Source organism: Tasmannia lanceolata, unplaced genomic scaffold, assembly GCF_043159265.1.
Source record: "Tasmannia lanceolata isolate RefF3 unplaced genomic scaffold, GAP_Taslan_0.1 ptg000021l, whole genome shotgun sequence".
In the NCBI taxonomy this organism is placed as follows: Eukaryota; Viridiplantae; Streptophyta; class Magnoliopsida; order Canellales; family Winteraceae; genus Tasmannia; species Tasmannia lanceolata.
The window spans coordinates 13,062,491-13,081,932 of NW_027518698.1; the positions used below are offsets into that span (position 1 = coordinate 13,062,491).

At 39.5% G+C, this 19,442-nt stretch overlaps 1 protein-coding gene across 1 annotated transcript in view; it reads left to right on the top strand.

The window, feature by feature from the left end:
- Positions 1-505: 505 nt before the first annotated feature.
- The window catches only part of VPS54, a 114,626-nt gene continuing 95,689 nt past the window's right edge, over positions 506-19,442 (top strand). The window contains exons 1-3 of the mRNA XM_077365554.1: positions 506-1,763; positions 5,969-6,031; positions 10,375-10,454. Coding sequence (XP_077221669.1) covers positions 870-1,763; positions 5,969-6,031; positions 10,375-10,454 — 1,037 coding nt within the window. The 5' untranslated portion in view covers positions 506-869. The remainder of the gene's footprint in view (positions 1,764-5,968; positions 6,032-10,374; positions 10,455-19,442) is intronic.

Consider the following 19,442-nt stretch of genomic DNA (forward strand, 5'->3'; position numbering starts at 1 on the left):
CCTAGCGTCGCTCCTCCCAGCTGCATACCTGCTCGTAGCCTGATCGAAGGCCAATAGTTTGGTCTAGCGGAAAAGTAGAAGTCGCCCGTCGTTCGTCTCCCTACTGTGATGCCCTCCCTTTTATGGATCGACCACCCGCTATGGATTAATCACCCTACTCCCAATTTATTTCCCTCTTGACCTCCCTTCTGATGAATGGAAAGGTCAAAGAATCACTTCATTTTCATAGAACCCACCCCGTGATTTTTCACATTCCTAGTCGTGGTGTGTATAATTCCCTCATGTTGGGGGCCAATCACAAGTCCTTCGTTGTCAATTTGTGTCACAGTTTAATTGTCCCTCTGGAAGCATAGAATTTTCTATGTAAAATGTACTTTCTGAAAACTCATTTTCCATGGAAAAGTTTTTACAAAATTGAAAATTCTCCCTATCTGTTTTCAAAGAAAATTGTCAAAACGCAATTTTTTCCCCCTAGATCCAAACAAGCGCATGTTAGCAAAACCTGACTCATATTTTATAGGGTGCGAAACTTTCCCTGCTTTCTCTCATCAGATATTCAGATCTTAATCCGCCATCAGAACTACTCCACTATCCCTCTTTCTCCCACACGAATTTTGATTTTCTCCTATTTGAAACCCTATGATTCTCAAGAACCTCTCTTCTCCCACATTTAGATCGACCAGATCTACAATCTCGCTGCTCTGATTTGCCCCAATCGATCTCAGATCACATTTCCCCCAATCCCTCGGTAACTTTCAAGGAACTTCATTTTCTTGATTTCTAGGGTTTGGATCTCCATTCTTCAATAAAAAACTCATGTGATTATGAATGGAACTGAGTATACAATTCATGATTTTTAGATCTTAACCATGGATGCATTGCCTTCCCAACCAGGAAGGCTCTCGATCCCTAGTTTAGTCGGTGATAACAGCAATCACAATAGCGAAATATCCCGCTCGAAGAGCGTTATCGGACGAACTAGTTCTTCCTCGAATAAGTCTAGTTCTGAGACTGATTCTCCTTCATATGGTGTAGATCATAGTTTAGCATCCATTTTGAACAATCCTCATGTTGGAAAATCTGGAGTTTACAGTTCTGAGGCTTCTTGGGGCAGTTGGTGGTCCTCATCGACCACCAATTCGTCTGAATTGGCGCCCCTGACTGTAAACAAGACTTTTTCTGATGTGGGTAGAGTAGATTTTCAGCCCTACTTGGCTTCAATTTTGGATTCATATAGTAAATTCGAAGATATTCGGCACCATACAAGTAAGGAGAATAGTGATTTGGAATTGGGTTCTGTTTCGAATTTGAGTGAGGGCGCGTTTAGGGGTCAAGGAGAAGCATTGGTTGCATGTTTGAGAGAAGTCCCATCTTTGTATTTCAAAGAGGATTTTGCTTTAGAAGAGGGGGCGACGTTTCGTGCGGCGTGCCCATTCTCGACCGTGTCGGAGAACATGGTTTTGCAAGAGAAGTTGTCGCATTATTTGGATATTGTTGAGTTGCATTTGGTGAAGGAGATCTCGTTAAGGTCGGATTCGTTCTTTGAGGCTCAGGGACAACTTCAAGATTTAGATGTCAAGATTGTGGAGGCTTGCGGTCAGATTCGAGAGTTGAAGGGGACGATAAGGCTTTTGGATGTTGATTTGGTTGAGTCTGCTCAGCAGATTCAAGAGTTGAATGCGACGAGGAGCAATTTGTTGGCACTTCAACAAAAGCTGAGGCTTATTTTATATGTCAACCAAGCACTTGCAGCTTTGAAACTGGTAGCTATTTTTTTTTTTTTTTCCATCTTTTGATGCTTCATTCGTTTTACCTTGCTATGATCTATATTATATATACCATCTGTTTCTTAGCTACATTAGCTAGGATATGACACTGTTTAGGGTTTATGAATTGGGTTTTGCTAACGAGTGCCCATTAAGGTGCATTGGAAACTTAATTTTACACATGTTTTGAGACTTTTTCTTTATCAAAACATGTGCAAAAGTCTCAAAACATATGTAGAATGATTGCAAAATTTAGTTTCCAATGCACCTTAAGGGCACTCGTTAGCAAAACCCGTTATGGATTCTATACTTTTGTCATAAATTTGCCAATATGATATGAAATAGAGGAATCAATTAAAGGCCTCATCCTTTGTCTTGTTTGTTAATAAGTTTTGGGAGCATTGATTACTCATTAATACGTTGGAGGTATTAAGGCATCTGATGCAACCCAAAACAATCCATTCCAAGCATTCGTATATGGAAAGAGGAGCAACAAAAGTGTGCAAAAGGGCCACAATTAGGAATTGATAGTGTCATCATAGCATCATCATCGGTTTAGGATATGAGCCCAAACCTTAGTTGGCTCTAAATTACAAAAGAGCCTTTCCCCCCTTATTTAAATATGGTTCAATGAAGGCTATATTTGCTAAACCATACAGTTGGGCATTTGATTTACTTTCTATGTCCGCGTGAGGAATTCTAACAGGAATAGAAAAGTTCTACATGATATTTAAGGTTCACATTAGATGAAATTAAGGGATAGCATTAAAGAGGGAGGATTAAGACTATTATAGTGAGGGGTTTTTGATACCTGTTTTTTGATGGACTCTTGAAATCTCTTTTCTGAATGGTCGAAAGCTTCATTACAAGAATGAGAAGGAGACCGAGATGGTCAATACAACTGTAAGGGTGAGACACAATACAATAAAATAAAGGATAGAAGATACACATCAACCCCCTTGAAAAGACCAAGGACCTAAGGACAAGGACTCAAGGAGGGAGGAAGCCAAACAATTCCAAGCCCTCTTTAGCAACCCCATTGGTGGAATCAACAGACATGCTTGAAGGAAATAGAAGAGTCTCCCACTCGGTCTTGGATTTCATAAAAAAGGCGCAAATCTCCACGGATAAGCATGGGATCCCTGAAGCCATCAAATAACGTTCAAGGAATCCCCTTCTACAATCACTTTGTCCAAGATCTCCCTCTCTAGAAGCTTAATTCCATGATGAACCGCTCTCACCTTCGTTTCAGAAGAGTCTATGGTACCTATTGGGCCCATAAATGCCCAACTCACTATACCCTTCTCGTCTCTTAGGACACCTCTAATACCTGCAGGACCTGGGTTTCCCATACTCGACCCATCAAAGTTTAGCTTTTAGAAGCCAGAGACGGGAGGCTCCCATTCCCGTATAATAATGGGCTCCTGCTCCGAAATGTAGCAAACCTCCCTCCACCCATTCCATAGATCAAAATCCGATACAAACTTGAAGCACGGGGTCTTTACGCAAGAGATTGTAAGAGCAATCACTTCGAAGTAGATAAATGAGGGGCTCTTAGAGAATCCTTTGAAAATACGAGCGCTATGCTCTTTCCAAAGGACTCATATTGTATCGAGGAGAGAAACATTCCAAAGGATCTTTCCCTTTTTTTCTCCATGTAACCGTCGACCGACACTGTAATAGATCAATTAGTTTTGCTGGGAAGACCCAGGACATATCGAACCAGCCCAATATGCTGCTTCATATCTTCCTAGCCAGTTTGCAATGTATTGACATTTGATCATCTGTCTCCCCGTCCTCTATGCACAGCGCGCAATGATCTACAATCGACATGTGCTGACTTCGCAAGTGGTTAACCGTCTGAATCCTGTCGAGGAGAGCAGCCCATCCAAAAGCCTGGATGGCCCAAACTCTAGCTACTCTAGAAGGCACAGGGCAAGACACAAGCTGATGGTAGAAAAACTTGATGGTAAAGAAGAGTTCCAGATCCAAACCCTTTTATCCTCGCCGATCCGCTTGATATAGCACCTTATAAAACCTCCAAGAGCTTGGTCAATGATGGGATCGCTCTGTCAAAAAAATTTCTTTTGAAAATCGACTTCCACACCACGCTACTCCCACCCCACTCAAAGCACTCCTCCGCTGATGCCTCCTTGTTTATTGCCACTAAGAAAAGATCTGGAAAGATATCCATAAAGGGCTACTGTGCACACCGCTTTCATGCCAGAATTTGATCCTGTCGCCTGAGTACACTCTGAATATAGTTCCTTCTTGGAATTTATGCTTATGCCGAAGGATATGTCTTTGCTCCCGATCACTTTGACCAAAAGGTGCAATCTCTCCTGCCCAAATCTCCAAAGCCATTTTCCTAGAAGGGCTTGGTTCACTTCCTTTAACTTCCTTATGCCCAGGCCTCCTGCTTTTAATGGTTTGCAAACCTCCTCGAACATGCTAGAGGAGTTTTTCTCTTCTCATCTGACCCTCCCCTAAAAAATCTTCGCTGAATTTGTTCCATTCTCTTAAATATGCTCATAGGGCATCTGAAGAGGGACAATTGGCATATTGTAATATTCGCCAGAACCGCCCATAAAAGGAGTTATTCGGCCACCTTGGGATACTAGATTCTGCTTCAAGTGTCCGGCCTCTTTTCCACTCTCTCTCCACTATCGGGTCCCCCTCCTCTTTTTTGGTCTCTCGAGACCCAGAGGCAAGCGTTAGATAAGACGAGGGGAGATTTTCCACTTCAAACCCCAAAATCCCCTCCAGCCCTTCTACATCCTCCTCGCTCACGTGGATACCAAAGATCTGTTCTTGAAACATGTCTTACGTGGAGATAACGAGATGTTGCTCATTCTCTACTCCAAAGAGAAGAATGATTTTGCACCAACCTATCCCTGATTAAAAAGAAGTGATATGGCCCCACGGTGCATGCGCCACACATTAGGTGAATGTTGATTGGCACTGTTGATCATGTGGGCAGTCATCACTCTTGTCCATCCCTTCAGTCCGACTATGAATGGATGATACTTATCAGGCTTGATCAAAAGGGCATGTTTCTAATAAAAATTTTGACCATGGATTTTTTGTGCCTTGATCTAGCGGATTGGAGCATCATTTGGCATGGGACCATGGCACACTATTTGCTAGTGGTGGCCAACCAAATCACTCTCTTTCTGCCATGTGTAAGGTGGGCTATCTCAGTCCTGATTATCAGCATATTATCCGGTCTCTTTTGTAGAGCCCAAAGTTTCACAAAAATAACCTGTGGTGAATTACGAGGCAATCTGGGCATTTTCGGTGTTGGAGGTATCTTTAGAGATCATATGGGTAAACTTATCATTGGCTTTTCTCATTTTTATGAAGTTTATACTAATCTGCAGGCTGAATTGAGAGGTATTTTAGATGACCCTAGAGATTCTAAGACCTTGGGTTTCATTGTGGTTTGAATTGAAGGTGACTGTTAATTGAGATGATCAATGCGAATAAGGAGCCTCCATGGTCTTTAAGTTAATACTGGCAGGATTTAAAGGATCTCATTGCTGAGATCAAGCTGAGGTTTACCCACTAATCTAGAGCAGGGGATTAAATAGCAGATTATCTTGCTAATTTTTCTTGTGATATGAAAGGTAATCAAGTCTTTGGGAATGGAAAGATCTGGAGGCTAATTTTGCTTGTGATAAAGTAGCAAATCCTTAGTCATGCAAGGGGGGCGTGATGCATTGAGAATTCCTAATATTCGGTCTAAGTGGTATCTTTCTTGTTTTTTGGGTTTGGCATGCCCTCCTATTGTATCTTTTGCATAATATCAATAAAATTTAAGGTGCCTTCCAGGGTTCCTAGATAATTTTCAGGTTCAATTATTTAAAAAATACTACAAAAAGAGCTTATTCTGTACTACTACTAGCAAAATTTACCAACCCAAATAAGTCTGAAGTGGCCCCTATTTTCCGAAACTTGTGAAGGAGTTAATTCTTTCACCCGTTTACATGCTACATGCCTTCTATCATTAGATTTCTTTCTGCTTCATTCTTGCTCCAAACTCTGAACAGCAAATGATGATCTTGGTTTGCTTGAAAATTCAAATTAGTCTATCTGGTTTCTATCTATTGATTAATAATGTGGCACGATTCAAAAATAAAAATAAAATATTGTGGTGGTTGGTCCCCAATGACACATGAATTGATTTAGTTATCTGCATACAGCTTGTTGCAGCAGGTGATTGTGCTGGGGCTCTAGATGTTACTGATGACTTGCAAAATTTGCTGGTAAGATTTAAACTTTCCAACTTGTTACATTTTTTAGTTGTTACTTGCACACACACACACACACACACACACACACACACACACACACACACACACACACACACACTAGTATGCTGGACCCAGGCTGGTGTAAAATAGGAGACTACAAAGAAAATGCATCAAACTATGACTATTACGTGAATTCTTAGCTTGCTTTTTCCCCAAAAAAGGCATGTTTTTTACCGTTCCTAAAAAGCACTCACGTGACCATTAAATGCTAATAGATAGAGTTATCATGAGCAGGGGTGGAAAAACTTTTCCAAAATTGCTTTCCTCGGAAAAAGCAAATGACATTTTGGAAAGTTAGCTGCTTAGTGTGTGTGTGTGTGTGTGTGTGTGTGTGTGTATATATATATATATATATATATAGGAATGGAAACTAAGGGAATTATTTCAATTTCTCCCAAAAATCTGTGAGAATTACACATCACTTTTTTTGACTTTTTTTAACAAAGGCACCCATTCAACCCACATATTTACAATCCTACCCCCTCCTTTATGCTTTCTAACAAAGGCACCTGTTAAAGCCACATAATTTCAATCCTACCCCCTCCTTTATGCTTTTTAACAAAGGCACACATGAAAGCCACATAATTTCAATCTTACCCCCCTCCTTTATGCTTTTGTAATAAAAAATCTATAGGGTGATCTTTAACCATCCGATGTAAGAGGATCAACATATTATGGAAACCTCTATAGATTGGGCGGCTAGGATCAGCGTATGGAAATGATTTATGGGGCACAACCTGTTGATGTTGTGTTCCATCACATGGATGGTTTGGATCAACCTGTGATGTGGTCCGTACAGTTGTTGGGCCGGGTACGGGTCCATAATTCGTGACCCGTAAATTTTCCCCGGTCATTTTGACCTGGCCCGTGTCACCCGGACCCTTACGGGTCGGTCAAACCCTCCCATATTTTTCAAAATCTTTTCGATGGGCCAAAAGTTAATCTCTTCAAATCTTTGAACTGGTCTATCCCCCATAGTTGGTGGGCCCAAATATTAATTTCTTCAAATCTTTGAACGAGGTAGGCCCTACCTGTATTTTTCAAAATGAATTGTACGCACTACCCCATGATTCAAACCCTCCATTTGATAATCATAGCCCTCCGATCTAAAGAAAAATTGCATATTACGGAAACCTCTATAGATTGGAGAGTTGTGATCATCCAATGGAAATGATTTTTGGGGCACGACCTATTTACATTGTGGCCCATCAAATGAATGGTTTCGATCATCCTATGGTGTGGGTCGTGCATTAACATTAAGGCCAAATTGTAGGCCCCACCCCGATTTTTCAAATTAAGTTTGCGGTCAACGCCATAGGATGATCCAAGCCGTCCATTTGATGGGCCGCGACGCAAATAGGTTGTGCCCCCAAAATCATTTCGATGGGATGATCGCAACCCTCCGATCTATAAGGTTTCCGTAATATGCAGTTTCTCTATTGTCTATCATGAGAAGCTAAATATAATGTTTTCCCACTCCCTGTGCATCGCATGGGGTGTCCCACTAGTGTGTGTGTGTGTGTGTCTATATATATATATATATATATATATATATATATATGAGAGAAGTGTTTCTGCGCAGCTGTGTAGAGAGCTATCTGCGCACTATTAAGAGCTATCTGCGCACTATTTTAATAGTTCCATTCAATTGGCGCTTACAGTGGGGCCCTACTTACGTTTTTGGGTTTTCATTCTTCTTTTGAAATTACAGTTGAGCCCCCCCTGGTTTCAACTAAAGTAAAAAAAAAAGACATTTGTATCCTTTAAAAAAAAGATACGAAGGTCTCTCTCTGTCGAGCACAAAATACCCAAAAAACTAGGGTTTTTATTTTTCTTTTTTGCTAGTAATTGTCATATGTCGGTACACCTATTTCGTATTTTTTTTGTAATTGTCATACTTTGTTACCCTTTTTCGGTAATTTTTCATTTAAAACTTACCATTTCTATCACAAATCTAATAAACCGTAATGATTACTATTTTTTTTCTACTTTTGCTAGCAACCTCTTTGCACCCATTTACTTCTTCCAATCTTTGCATCCGGACGGGCCACAAGCCAAGCAAGTGGAATCGGCGAAGGTGGCTAGCAAATTCCTGTAAAAAGAAAAAAGGGAAATGTTATCAGCACTACTGTATTCTGATGAGGGCACTCTTACTTTATTAAAAGTACGGTATGGACCGCACCATTGGATGATCCAAACCGTCCATTAGATGGGCCACAACCCATATAGGTTGTGCCCCAAAAATCATTTCCGTAAGTTGATCCTAACCCTCCGATCTGAATGTTAGAGTTTTGCGCTCGACAAGAGAGACCTTTGTATCTTTTTTTTAAAGGATACGAATGTCTTTTTTTTTTTACTTTAGTTGAAACCAGGGGGGCTCGACTGTAATTTCAAAAGAAGAATGAAAACCCAAAAACGTAAGTAGGGGCCCACTGTAAGCGCCAATTGAATGGAACTATTAAAATAGTGCGCAGATAGCTCTCTACACAGCTGCGCAGAAACACTTCTCTCTCTCTCTCTCTATATATATATATATATATATATATATATATATGTGGCTGCTGTAAAATGCGTTGAGCGTGGATCGAACACGCAACCTTCATATGTTCGACAAATTTCTTTGCTAATATGGAAAAAGGGAAAATAATGTATATTTCTTTATATATTTTTGTTTCAAGACTTCTATGTGATGCTTGCAAACGTCAGCCATTTTAAGTGTTCAATAGAATCAATAGCTGAAATTCTTTCTTTGTCAATGTATTTATTATTAGAAAAATAAAAGTTTGGTGTTTTGGCCGTCAGCCAGTTTCTCTCTCTCTGTTTTTTTGAACGGTTCAGCCAGTTTCTCTTCTTACAATTTACTTTTTTGTTTTTCAATTGCCTGCCTACTTTACATGTGGTACATGTGTGGGGTGATCAGGGCTATTGATCTGCCAGGTTTCTGTCCCATCCAAGTGGAGATCCTGTTGCTTGATCAAAGGCTGCAAATATCAGTGGTCAATCAATTTAGAAAAAAGCAATTAAAAAAATCAATATAGCAAAAAAATCAGGAGCCTCTTCAGGTGTTAGGATCATATGTTTGGTGTGGGACTGGTTTTGTCTGTATGGCTTGATGTATGCCTTGATGCAGGCCCACCATATCAAGCCTCAACCACTGCTTGCACATGCCTGATGTGCAATATGGGGAAAAATTTGTGAGTTGAGCAATTGAGCTTAGCATCATCCACCCCAGGTTTTGTCTGTATGGCTTGATGTATGCCTTGATGCAGGCCCACCATATCAAGCCTCAACCACTGCTTGCACATGCCTGATGTGCAATATGGGGAAAAATTTGTGAGTTGAGCAATTGAGCTTAGCATCATCCACCCCAGGAAAACATTAGACATGTTATGGAATGCACTAATTTAATTTTAATTGAATGGAATGCTTTATGATTACATAGGTAATGGCATGTTAATAGCAAAAATAGGCAAGATTGCAAAACTTACGGAAAAACAACCAAAAGAAATAGGGACTGTTGCACTAGCACTTAATTGAAAGTTCAAACCATATGGGACAAAAATCCATTTTATGAGTCTTTTACATTGTTTCCCTAGAGGTTTGAAGTTCTTAATGTCTGGATATTTGGAAATTCTCAAAGTACTAAACTACTGTGGCTATATGGAAACTATGACAACTAACCTGTTACGGTGATCAAATTATATGATTTCTATTATGAGGTTAATTGGAATTAAGATTTATGCTGCCTTTATGGGGTTGTGAACTGCATTATGTCCTGTTTGCCTTTAATTTAGCTGACAAATAGTCAAGATACCCTTTTTATTTGTAATAGCAAAAAATGGCCTTGTGTTACTTTTTAGTGACGGGAAAAAATACAAATGTACCACCTTTAGCCTCATGGGAAAAAAATTTCAAGTGCTTACATATTCCAGCCATCGAGTGAATGTTAACGAACTTCATTAGATAAATGGAATCTGCACTCGATCTTGTCACTGTCATTTCTCTTCAAGTTTTGAGAGAGTTTATATTCAAAGGGGGGAAACAAACTTATACTTATCACCTTCATTTGTTTGTTTAGATGGATGCGAGCTACAATCTGTTCTTGGTCTGCTGCTACGAGTTTTCTTTGACAGCTCTTTAGATTTGTGCACCTTGTGACTTTCTGCTCAGAATCTTTGACTACTATTATATTCTCAAGCTTGTCCAACTTAAAAAAAGTGGCCATGCCTTGGATAAGGCAGGTTTTTTTTTTTAGTTTGTATTCTTCTGAAGATCATCGTCTTTATGGTTGACAGGATGGCGATGAGCTTGCTGGTCTCCATTGCTTTCGTCACCTTCGGGATCATTTGGCCATGTCTGTAGATGCCATAAACAGGTTTGCATAGATTAGCCTTTAGACTTCTAGAAAAATTTTCATGCCATTGCAAGTGTAAAGGATAAGTCTTTTATCTGCATCGTTTTGTTTTGATTCCCAAAAGTTAGGCAAACCCCAATTGGTAGTAAAATCGACTTTGAAACATCGAAAATCTATGAAACTGAGCTAGGTACTCAACTATTATACTTTCAAATGGATAAAAACGGATTTAGGTATTGAATTTTCCATATGGTTGTAGGAATCTTATTCCTCTCATATCAATGTCCGTCTACTCCAATAGGTTTCCTTCAAAACTCATTTGGCTAGTCCAAGTGCAACCATGCGATATCTAATCGCATCTCAGAGAGCAGTTTGTTTGGTATATCCATCCTTGACCTTTGTAAAGAATTGTGATGGTCTAAGAACACGTTTCCACTTCCACTTCTAGTCAGTTTTTTTCTTTTTTTGGGAAAGAAGAGATACATTATATTCTCAGTTTTGGGGTTCAATTTGATGAGTTTTCCCATATTGGATATGAAGACGTGGCAATGTCATCAGTGGCTTGAGCCTGTATTTTAGTTTGAATGTGATTTTTGTCACAAATATGATGTCCTCGTGGGTTCAATCCAGCATACTACAAAAGAACTAAAGAGTGAAAGACAACGTCAACACTGAAATTGAAATATAGCTATGATGTAAGAAATCTAGTAATGATATATATCCTCATCATTAGTTGTCTTGTTGCACATCCAAGGTGATGTTGGAACATCCATCAGGAAGAGAAGGGCTCTGGAGGGGCTTCATTTGTCTGAAATTTTATGGTTTCTTTAGTTTTGTTCATAGAGAATTGCATTTATTTTAACTGATTTTAGGATGAGTATATGTTGGTTTTGGATTATGTTTATTTGGAATAACGTGAATGGTATCTTTCTCTTTTTCGTTTTGATTTTGATTTTTTTCTGAAATGGTAAATTTTTTATTAAATTCAGGGCCACTTAGACCGTGCTGATCAACAACACCAATGCAAAAAATAAAAAAGCAAAACAACAACTCAAGGAGTGATTCTTTAAATTATTAGTTCTTTGTTTTGGATGAATTTTAGTACGTGGTGTTCTTAAGATTTATACGGATTCTCAGTGAATTTTATTTGAATGTTAGATTAGGTTTAAGTAGGTTTTTATGACCTCTATCAAGAAAATACGTGAATACTAAAAATGAGGCTGAAACTTGGGTTTTAGTATCAGGAAGGAAGATCTGGTGTAACTTTGTCTTATTATTCATGTTTTTTTGTTTTTGAATATCAGGATATCATTTAATAGAAGAAGAAGAATATACAAAGCCGATCGAGAAAGTCGATGACAAAACAAACAAAAAAAAAAAAAAAAAAAATCTAGGCGGAAGAAAATCAAATAACTCGAGCTCCTGCTTCCCTACTCCTTCCTTGGCGAGACGGTCCACCTTCGAGTTTGCAGATCTTTTAACATGCTGAAAAACTATCTCTCGCCTTCCAATGCGATCCATAATCTCATCCATCCAGCATGCAAATCTCCATGGGTAAGACGCCCCTTCAACCACTCAATGACGTTTGACGAGTCACCCTCCCCTATCACTTTAGCCAAGTCATTAGACTCCGCTAACCTGATACCCTTCAAAGCCGCCCTGACTTCCGCCTCATTAGAATCCGTAAAACCTATTGGACCGGAGAAAGCCCATATCGTTGTTCCCACCTCATCTCTAAGGAGACCTACAACCCTGAAGGTTCGGGGTTACCAAGACTAGATCCATCAAAGTTCATTTTGAGCCAACCAGGGAGCGGTGGGTTCATTGAGGGCCGCCCATCTTCGCACAATCAGCACAGGAGCACACCTCCCTCCAGCCATACAAGAGGTCATGAGCCGAGATAAATTTAAATTTGGGGAGGGTTCTAGCCCAAGAGACAATTAATGCAGTAGCCATGTGATGGAGGATGGGGGAGAAGCTCTCAATCAATTCAATTAATCATCCAAAGTTCATAATTCTTAATACAATCAGGCCTATATATAGGCAATGATATGGAAATAAAATTCCATGGAAAATAAAAGTCCTAACAACTAAAAACATGGAAATAAATATCCTAGAATCTAAATAACATGAAAATAAATTCCTAAACTAAAATAACATGGAAATATAAATCCTAATAGGCAAATATGTCACTTATTGGCCTATTATCTGCATCATTCTCCCCCACTTGAAAAGAACTCGACCTCGAGATCTAGTCCTCCTCGATCAAATATATACACGACCCAATCAAGCAGTAGGAGTCGTAATCCTTTGAACTCTCAATGCTGTACAACGTTCGTGATGATTGTGAAAGTGGGTTGGAACGTGAGCGTAGGAATACAGAAGAAATCATCTATGCAGAATCATAAAGACGCGAGCCTGTCTTGACAATCAAATAAGCTGGGAAGATGGGAACGTACTCCTCCTTGATCGGCATGACAGCAATAGGTTGTATCAAGCTATGACTATCCTCCAAAAGATCAACACCCGCTGGTATCTCATCAGGCTCAATGGGAGCATAAAAAAAATCATCTACTAGGGGTGTATCGTGCTCAATGCTGTTGACCAGTGTGCTAAAATCCTCTGTCGGAATATCCATGGGAGACGCAACACTGCCACGATGCTCCTCTGTGTCAACACAAAGCTCGACAATCTGCTCAATCAGCTCAAAGATAGGGCAATCCTCAACAATATGATTTCGATCATCCGTCTCAGGTAATGACTCATCAGTCAGGTCACTCGCCTCTGACACATGACAATTCTCGGTCTACTCTGTCAATGGATCAGCTTCACGTGGTCTTTTCACAATATCTGCCTCGAAAGTGTGAAGCTGTCTTCCTGGATGCTCGGCAACTGGTGCTGGGGAAATCTCTGAATCGTCATGCTCGTCGACGTCGGCCTCAGTAATTACTGGACTCTCTGGCTCTATATCTGTCATCTCTGACTCTGTATCTCCCATCAGGATCAGGGACTCAGTATCAGACATAATCAATGACTCAACTATAATGATCTCATCAACACTAGCATCTGGTTCCTCAATAATATCATCAACAAGTGGTACGGGGGAAGTAGTGAAGTGGCTCTGCAAATGCGACTCACGCATGCGACGCTCTTGGTATCTGTTCTCTGCTTCAATTTCGGCGTCGTGCACGTCTGGCTGCAGTTTTTTGTTCACGACGAGTAGCGTCTTCACGCATCAATTATTTTTCATACCGATATGCCGTTAATGCATAAATACCCATAAACTCATCACGGACGTCCTCCCATCGACGGAATAGAGGCCTGCCTCCGTGACGACAGTCCGTGACTCGACATATCCGTAACCTCTGGGCTTGTCGTCGTACAATTTCTTTGGCTCGGTAGCTGGTCGCTCGGTGATCATAGCCGTAGTACTCATGATATGATCCAGAGTATAGATCCATCGCAGACATGCATCCTCATAATAACTATAGTCAGTGAGGCCTTTGAAATATTGATCGTCGTACTTGTAAAAATATGGAATATATGGCGGAGCCATTAGGACCGGCGTCGAAAAATGAAATCATCCATCTGATATATCTGTCATGTCGAAAGGAACACAATGCCTGTCTCAGATCTCAAATCGGACTCCCGGATGGTTCGGAACAGTGGTTTGACCAAAACGGATGAACGATGGAAGTTGATCGTTGTAATGCTTGCACTTGTTGTTGATTGCTGAAAGTGGGCTGGATATACTCGAAAAGTTAATACTAACAACTTTTGCATTTATGGTGAACCCAATTTTGAGCGAAAATCACCCGAGTGAAGAGAGAGAAAATGAGATGGAGCGAGGAGAGAGAAAGAAACTCCCTTTTATGTATTTTTTTTTTCAATTTTTTTTGGTGGGGGTGCCTAAAGGTAAAAGAGGGGCGTGAAATTTGCCATCCTTAATGTGGAAAGGGTGCCCAAAGGAGGAATGGGGGTGGGGGTAGTAAGTCTTTCTTTTTTTTTTTTTTTAAGTGGTGGGGCTGTCCACGGAAAAAAGTGGGGTATGAATTTACCTTATTGTATAAGGTAGTAAATATACTTAAAAGGAGAGGGGGGGGGGGTGTCCAGGGAAAAAGAAGGGTTTTTAATAAGATGAGAACTAATCTTTTCTTCTCTATCCAAAGTGGTCGCGTGACCTACTTAAGAAAGATTCCTTTCTTGCCCCTTTTTTTTTTCACGTACCTGCATATAAGGTGGCTGCACTTCTCAATAGAGACTAGCTTCTTTTTTCTAAAAAGTAATCTTATTTTAATGGTAACTTTGACCAACTTCAAAAATCACTTTGACCTCCTACAACAAGTTTAGCAAGGAACCACATATTATAGTAGCCTAAGTTACCAGCTTGCAATGAAAGGCAACTTACCTTTTGCTGTGCTTTAATAGGAACTGAGTTAATAGAATATTTCCATAAACCTCAGACCTCTATTACCCGTGACAAAGAGATAAAGAGGTAAAGTTGACTTGTAGACACCTTGAAAATAGAAACTCAAGAGTAGCCCTTTTCCTCCCGAAAATAACTGTACGGCAAAATCAAACGCCTATGAAGATGCCGACTTCTCTGCAGATGATGGAGTCTCGCTGGAAAATCGGAGCAAGCTTGCCGAGGACCTTTGCTGGAGAAGAAAGGCACGGCTGGGCACAATTATAGAAATAGGGTTCGGATGGTGTATTGGGCTGTTGATATGGTGTGGGGAAGAGGCTTTCTAGGGCTGAAATACAGGTCCCAAAATTAGGGAGAGAATGTGATGGTGTTCGGCAAAAATAAAATGGTTTGGATTGGAATCTCAGGCCTAATAACTAGGGTTTTGGGTTAAACTAAGGTTTGTGTTTCGTGAGAATTGTTATTTGTTAAAGGAGAGGATAGGAGATGGCTGTTAGGGAAGGCTGAAATTGGAAAGGGAAGTTAGTGGGTTTAGGTTGGGCTGTTATTTGTTAAGAAGGCTGAGAACGAGATTGGGACGGTGGCTATGTTGTTTGGGATCTGTGGGGTTTGAGTGATTGTGGTTCGGATGAGGAAAAGGTGGAAGACACAAGGGTTAAGGGGAAAGATGTGGGCTGAAACAGCGACTGGTTGGGGCTGTTCAGGTGAAAGTTTCTGGGCAGCAGATTTTGTAAAATTTTCGGGCGATTCGTGGCTCGAAATTCGGAGACTTCTTGGATCCTTTGCTCTGATACCAAATTTGCCGTAGGACCGGGAAGAGAAATAGAAGAAAGGGGATAAAAGAGAAGAGAGAAGAAGAATAAGTAGAGAAGAAGAGACGAAATTAGGGAAAAGTAGAAGAAGAATAGGAGAAGAGGAGAAGAGAGGGAAGAATAGGAGAAGAGAAGTAGAAGAAGAGAGGGAAGAATAGAAATCTGAGGGAGAAGCTCTCAATCAATTTAATTAATCATCCAAAGTTCATAATTCTTAATACAATAAGGCCTATATATAGGCAATGCGATGGAAATAAAATTCCATGGAAAATAAAAGTCCTAACAACTAAAAACATGGAAATAAATATCCTAGAATCTCAATAACATGAAAATAAATCCCTAAAATAAATAACATGGAAATATAAATCCTAATGGGTCAATGCTGAAGCAGATGCTCTAGCTAGAGGAGGGGTCTATAGGACAGCTTTAGAATTTTTTGATTACCTCCCTCCTTGATTGTAATTTTTTTTTCTTTCCATGTTTCTTCAGGACCACCTCGGTTCTGTTTATTCAATATTATTTTGCCCTTTTCAAAAAAAATAAATCCTAATGGGCAAATATGTCACTTATTGGCCTATTATCTACATCACCATGGTAGAGATATAATAAGGGCTTTTTACCATCCCCTTAAACATTCTAGCATTTCTTTCCTTCCACAACGTCCAAATCGTAGCCAACATAGATAAATTCCAAAGGACCTTGCCTTTCTTTTGCCAAGGGGAAAATTCCCAACTACTAACACAATCCGCCAAATGAGCTGGAAACATCCAATGCAATCCAAACCTTCAAAGGATCGTACTCCAAACAAGTCGAGCGGTTTTGCAATGTAGTAGGAGTTGGTCCACAATTCGACAAATTTATTATTCATGTTATGTTGGGTCTTTTTGAGTTGCTTGATCAAGGGTCAAGATTTATCAGGTTTTAAGAGCTTTGTGGTCTGAGACGTATCCTTATATATTATAATTGTTGAATAACATGTAAGTGTAGATTAGGCATTAGACATAGATTAGAGGGTATTATTGTGTTTGTACTCATGTTGCCCTAGATGGACCTATATATACATCATATTCATGAGGAGTTCCCTCGTGGAGACTCTCCATCTCTGTTCTTCTTCCTCTCTTCTAACCCTAATCTCATTTCTAACAATAATCTATATACATATATTTACGCAATTATTTCTGCTGTAACTTTTGTAGTTTTTGATATTAGAATAGAGCATTTCGTCTTCTTTGAGTGTGAGGTTTAGTTCCTTTGTTGTGTGATGCTAGTTACTGAATGGCTTGATTCTATACAAGCTATGTTCAAGTAACTTTTCACAATAAACATGTCGTAATTTTATGATTATTTGTACTTCTAGTTTCGAATTTTTACTATGCTGATATTCTTTTCATGCATTCCAATTTTATGATTATCATGCTGATATACTTAGCTGCATCTTCATATCTGAATTGAACCGGAAATAACTCCTTTGAAACCGCTAATTTTACCGATCATCTGTCACCGGAAATAACTCCTTTGAAACTGCTAATTTTACCGATCGTTTATCATGCAATGTTGGCCCGATCATTGTTACCGGAAACTTCCTTGTCTGATGGGAAGCTCTCCGATCTTTATCCTCGTTGCTTTTTTGAAGAAAACGGCCACTGTCAGTCCCTCTCGGTTCCGCCTTTCACCCTTTGTGATACCCTAACACCTTTCCCTCTCTTCACCCCATCGCAACTCAGCCGAGTCCTATATATATATATATATATATATATATATATATATGGTGAAATGTTTTCTGCACGATACCTCAGATAAGTTATCTGAGCAAGAGCTCAAAAAAACATATGGGCCCACATTATTTGGATGATCCAAAGCATTCATTTGGATAGTCCAAAGATAGATAGAGTGTGCACAAAAAATCTGGTCCACAGGATTATCCTAACCCTTCGATTTGTGGAGGTTAAAGTGGATGGGTACAAACCTCCACATTTAACCTCCACAAATCTGTCCATTTTTAACCTCCAAAAATCGAAGGGTTAGGATGATCCTATGGAGCTGATTTTTTGAGCACACCCTATCTATGTAAGGCCCTATCAAATGAATGCTTTGGATCATCCAAACAATATGGGCCCACATGATTTTTTGAGCTCTTGCTCAGATAACTTATCTGCGGTATCGCTCAGAAAACGTTTCCCCTATATATATATATATATATACTAGTAAAAAACCCCGTGCGATGCACGGGCTGACAAAGAACTGTACGAACCACATCATAGGTTGATCCAAACCGCCCATGTGATGGAACACAACATAAATTGGTTGTGCCCCAAAAATCATTTCCATAGGCTGATCCTAGCCCTCCAATCTTTAGAGGTTTCCATAATTCCTCTTAAATCGGATGGTTAAGATCACATTATAGATTTTTTATTAAAAAATCATAAAGGAGGGGGGTAAGATTGAAATTATGTGGCTTTAATGGGTGCCTTCGTTAAAAAGCATAAAGGAGGGGGTAGGATTGAAAATATGTGGGTTGAATGGGTGCATTTGTTAAAAAAGTAAAAAAAAGTGAAGTGTTAATTCTCATAGAATTTTCAAAAAATTCAAAAAATTCTCTTCTTTTCTCTTCTGCTATATATATAATACTAGCAAAAAAGGGCCGACAAAGAATTGTATAGACCACATCATAGGTTGATCTAAACCGTCCATGTGATGGAACACAACATAAATAGGTTGTGCCCCAAAATTTTTTTCCATAGGCTGATCCTAGCCCTCCAATCTATAGAGGTTTCCATAATTCCTCTTCAATCGGATGGTTAAGATCACCCTATAGATTTTTTATTAAAAAAGCATAAAGGAGGGGGGTAAGATTGAAATTATGTGGCTTTAATGGGTGCCTTTGTTAAAAAGCATAAAGGAGGGGGTAAGATTGAAAATATGTGGGTTGAATGGGTGCATTTGTTAAAAAAAGTCAAAAAAAGTGATGTGTAATTCTCATCGAATTTTCAGGGGGTAGGATTGAAAATATGTGGGTTGAATGGGTGCATTTGTTAAAAAAAGTCAAAAAAAGTGATGTGTAATTCTCATAGAATTTTCAGAAAATTCAAAAAATTCTATTCTTTTCTCTTCTACTATATATATATGAGAACAAGGTTTTAAATCTCGGTTTCGGTTTTGGTATGAAATTTCGGACGAAATCTTGTAAAAATTTCATCGAATTCCGAAACGTTTCACCGAAATTTCCGAAATTTCAGGTGAAATTTTGTACTTCACCGAAACGTTTCACCGAAATTTCCGACGAAACGAAACGTTTCGGCCGAAATTTAAAACCATGTATGAGAAAACGGTTCCTACACATGTGTAGAGAGTTCTCTACACACTAGCTTAAAGTACAGTGGGGGTCCACATTGTTTGGGTGATCCAAGCCATCCATTTTAAAGGCCCTCACATAGATAGGGTGTTTACAAAAAATCAGATCCATAGGATCATCCCAACCCTACGATTTGTGGAGGTAAAATGGATGTCTTTAAACCTTCACAAATTAGTCCATTTTTTGCCTCCACAATTCGAATGGTTAGGATGATCCTATGGATCTGATTTTTCGTGGACACCCTATCTATGTGAGGGCCTTAAAAATGAATGCTTTGGATCACCCAAATAATGTGGCCCCCACTGTATTTTAAGCTAGTGTGTAGATAACTTATCTACACATATGTGTAGGAACCGTTTTCTCTCTCTCTCTCTCTCTCTCTCTATATATATATATATATATATATATATATATATATA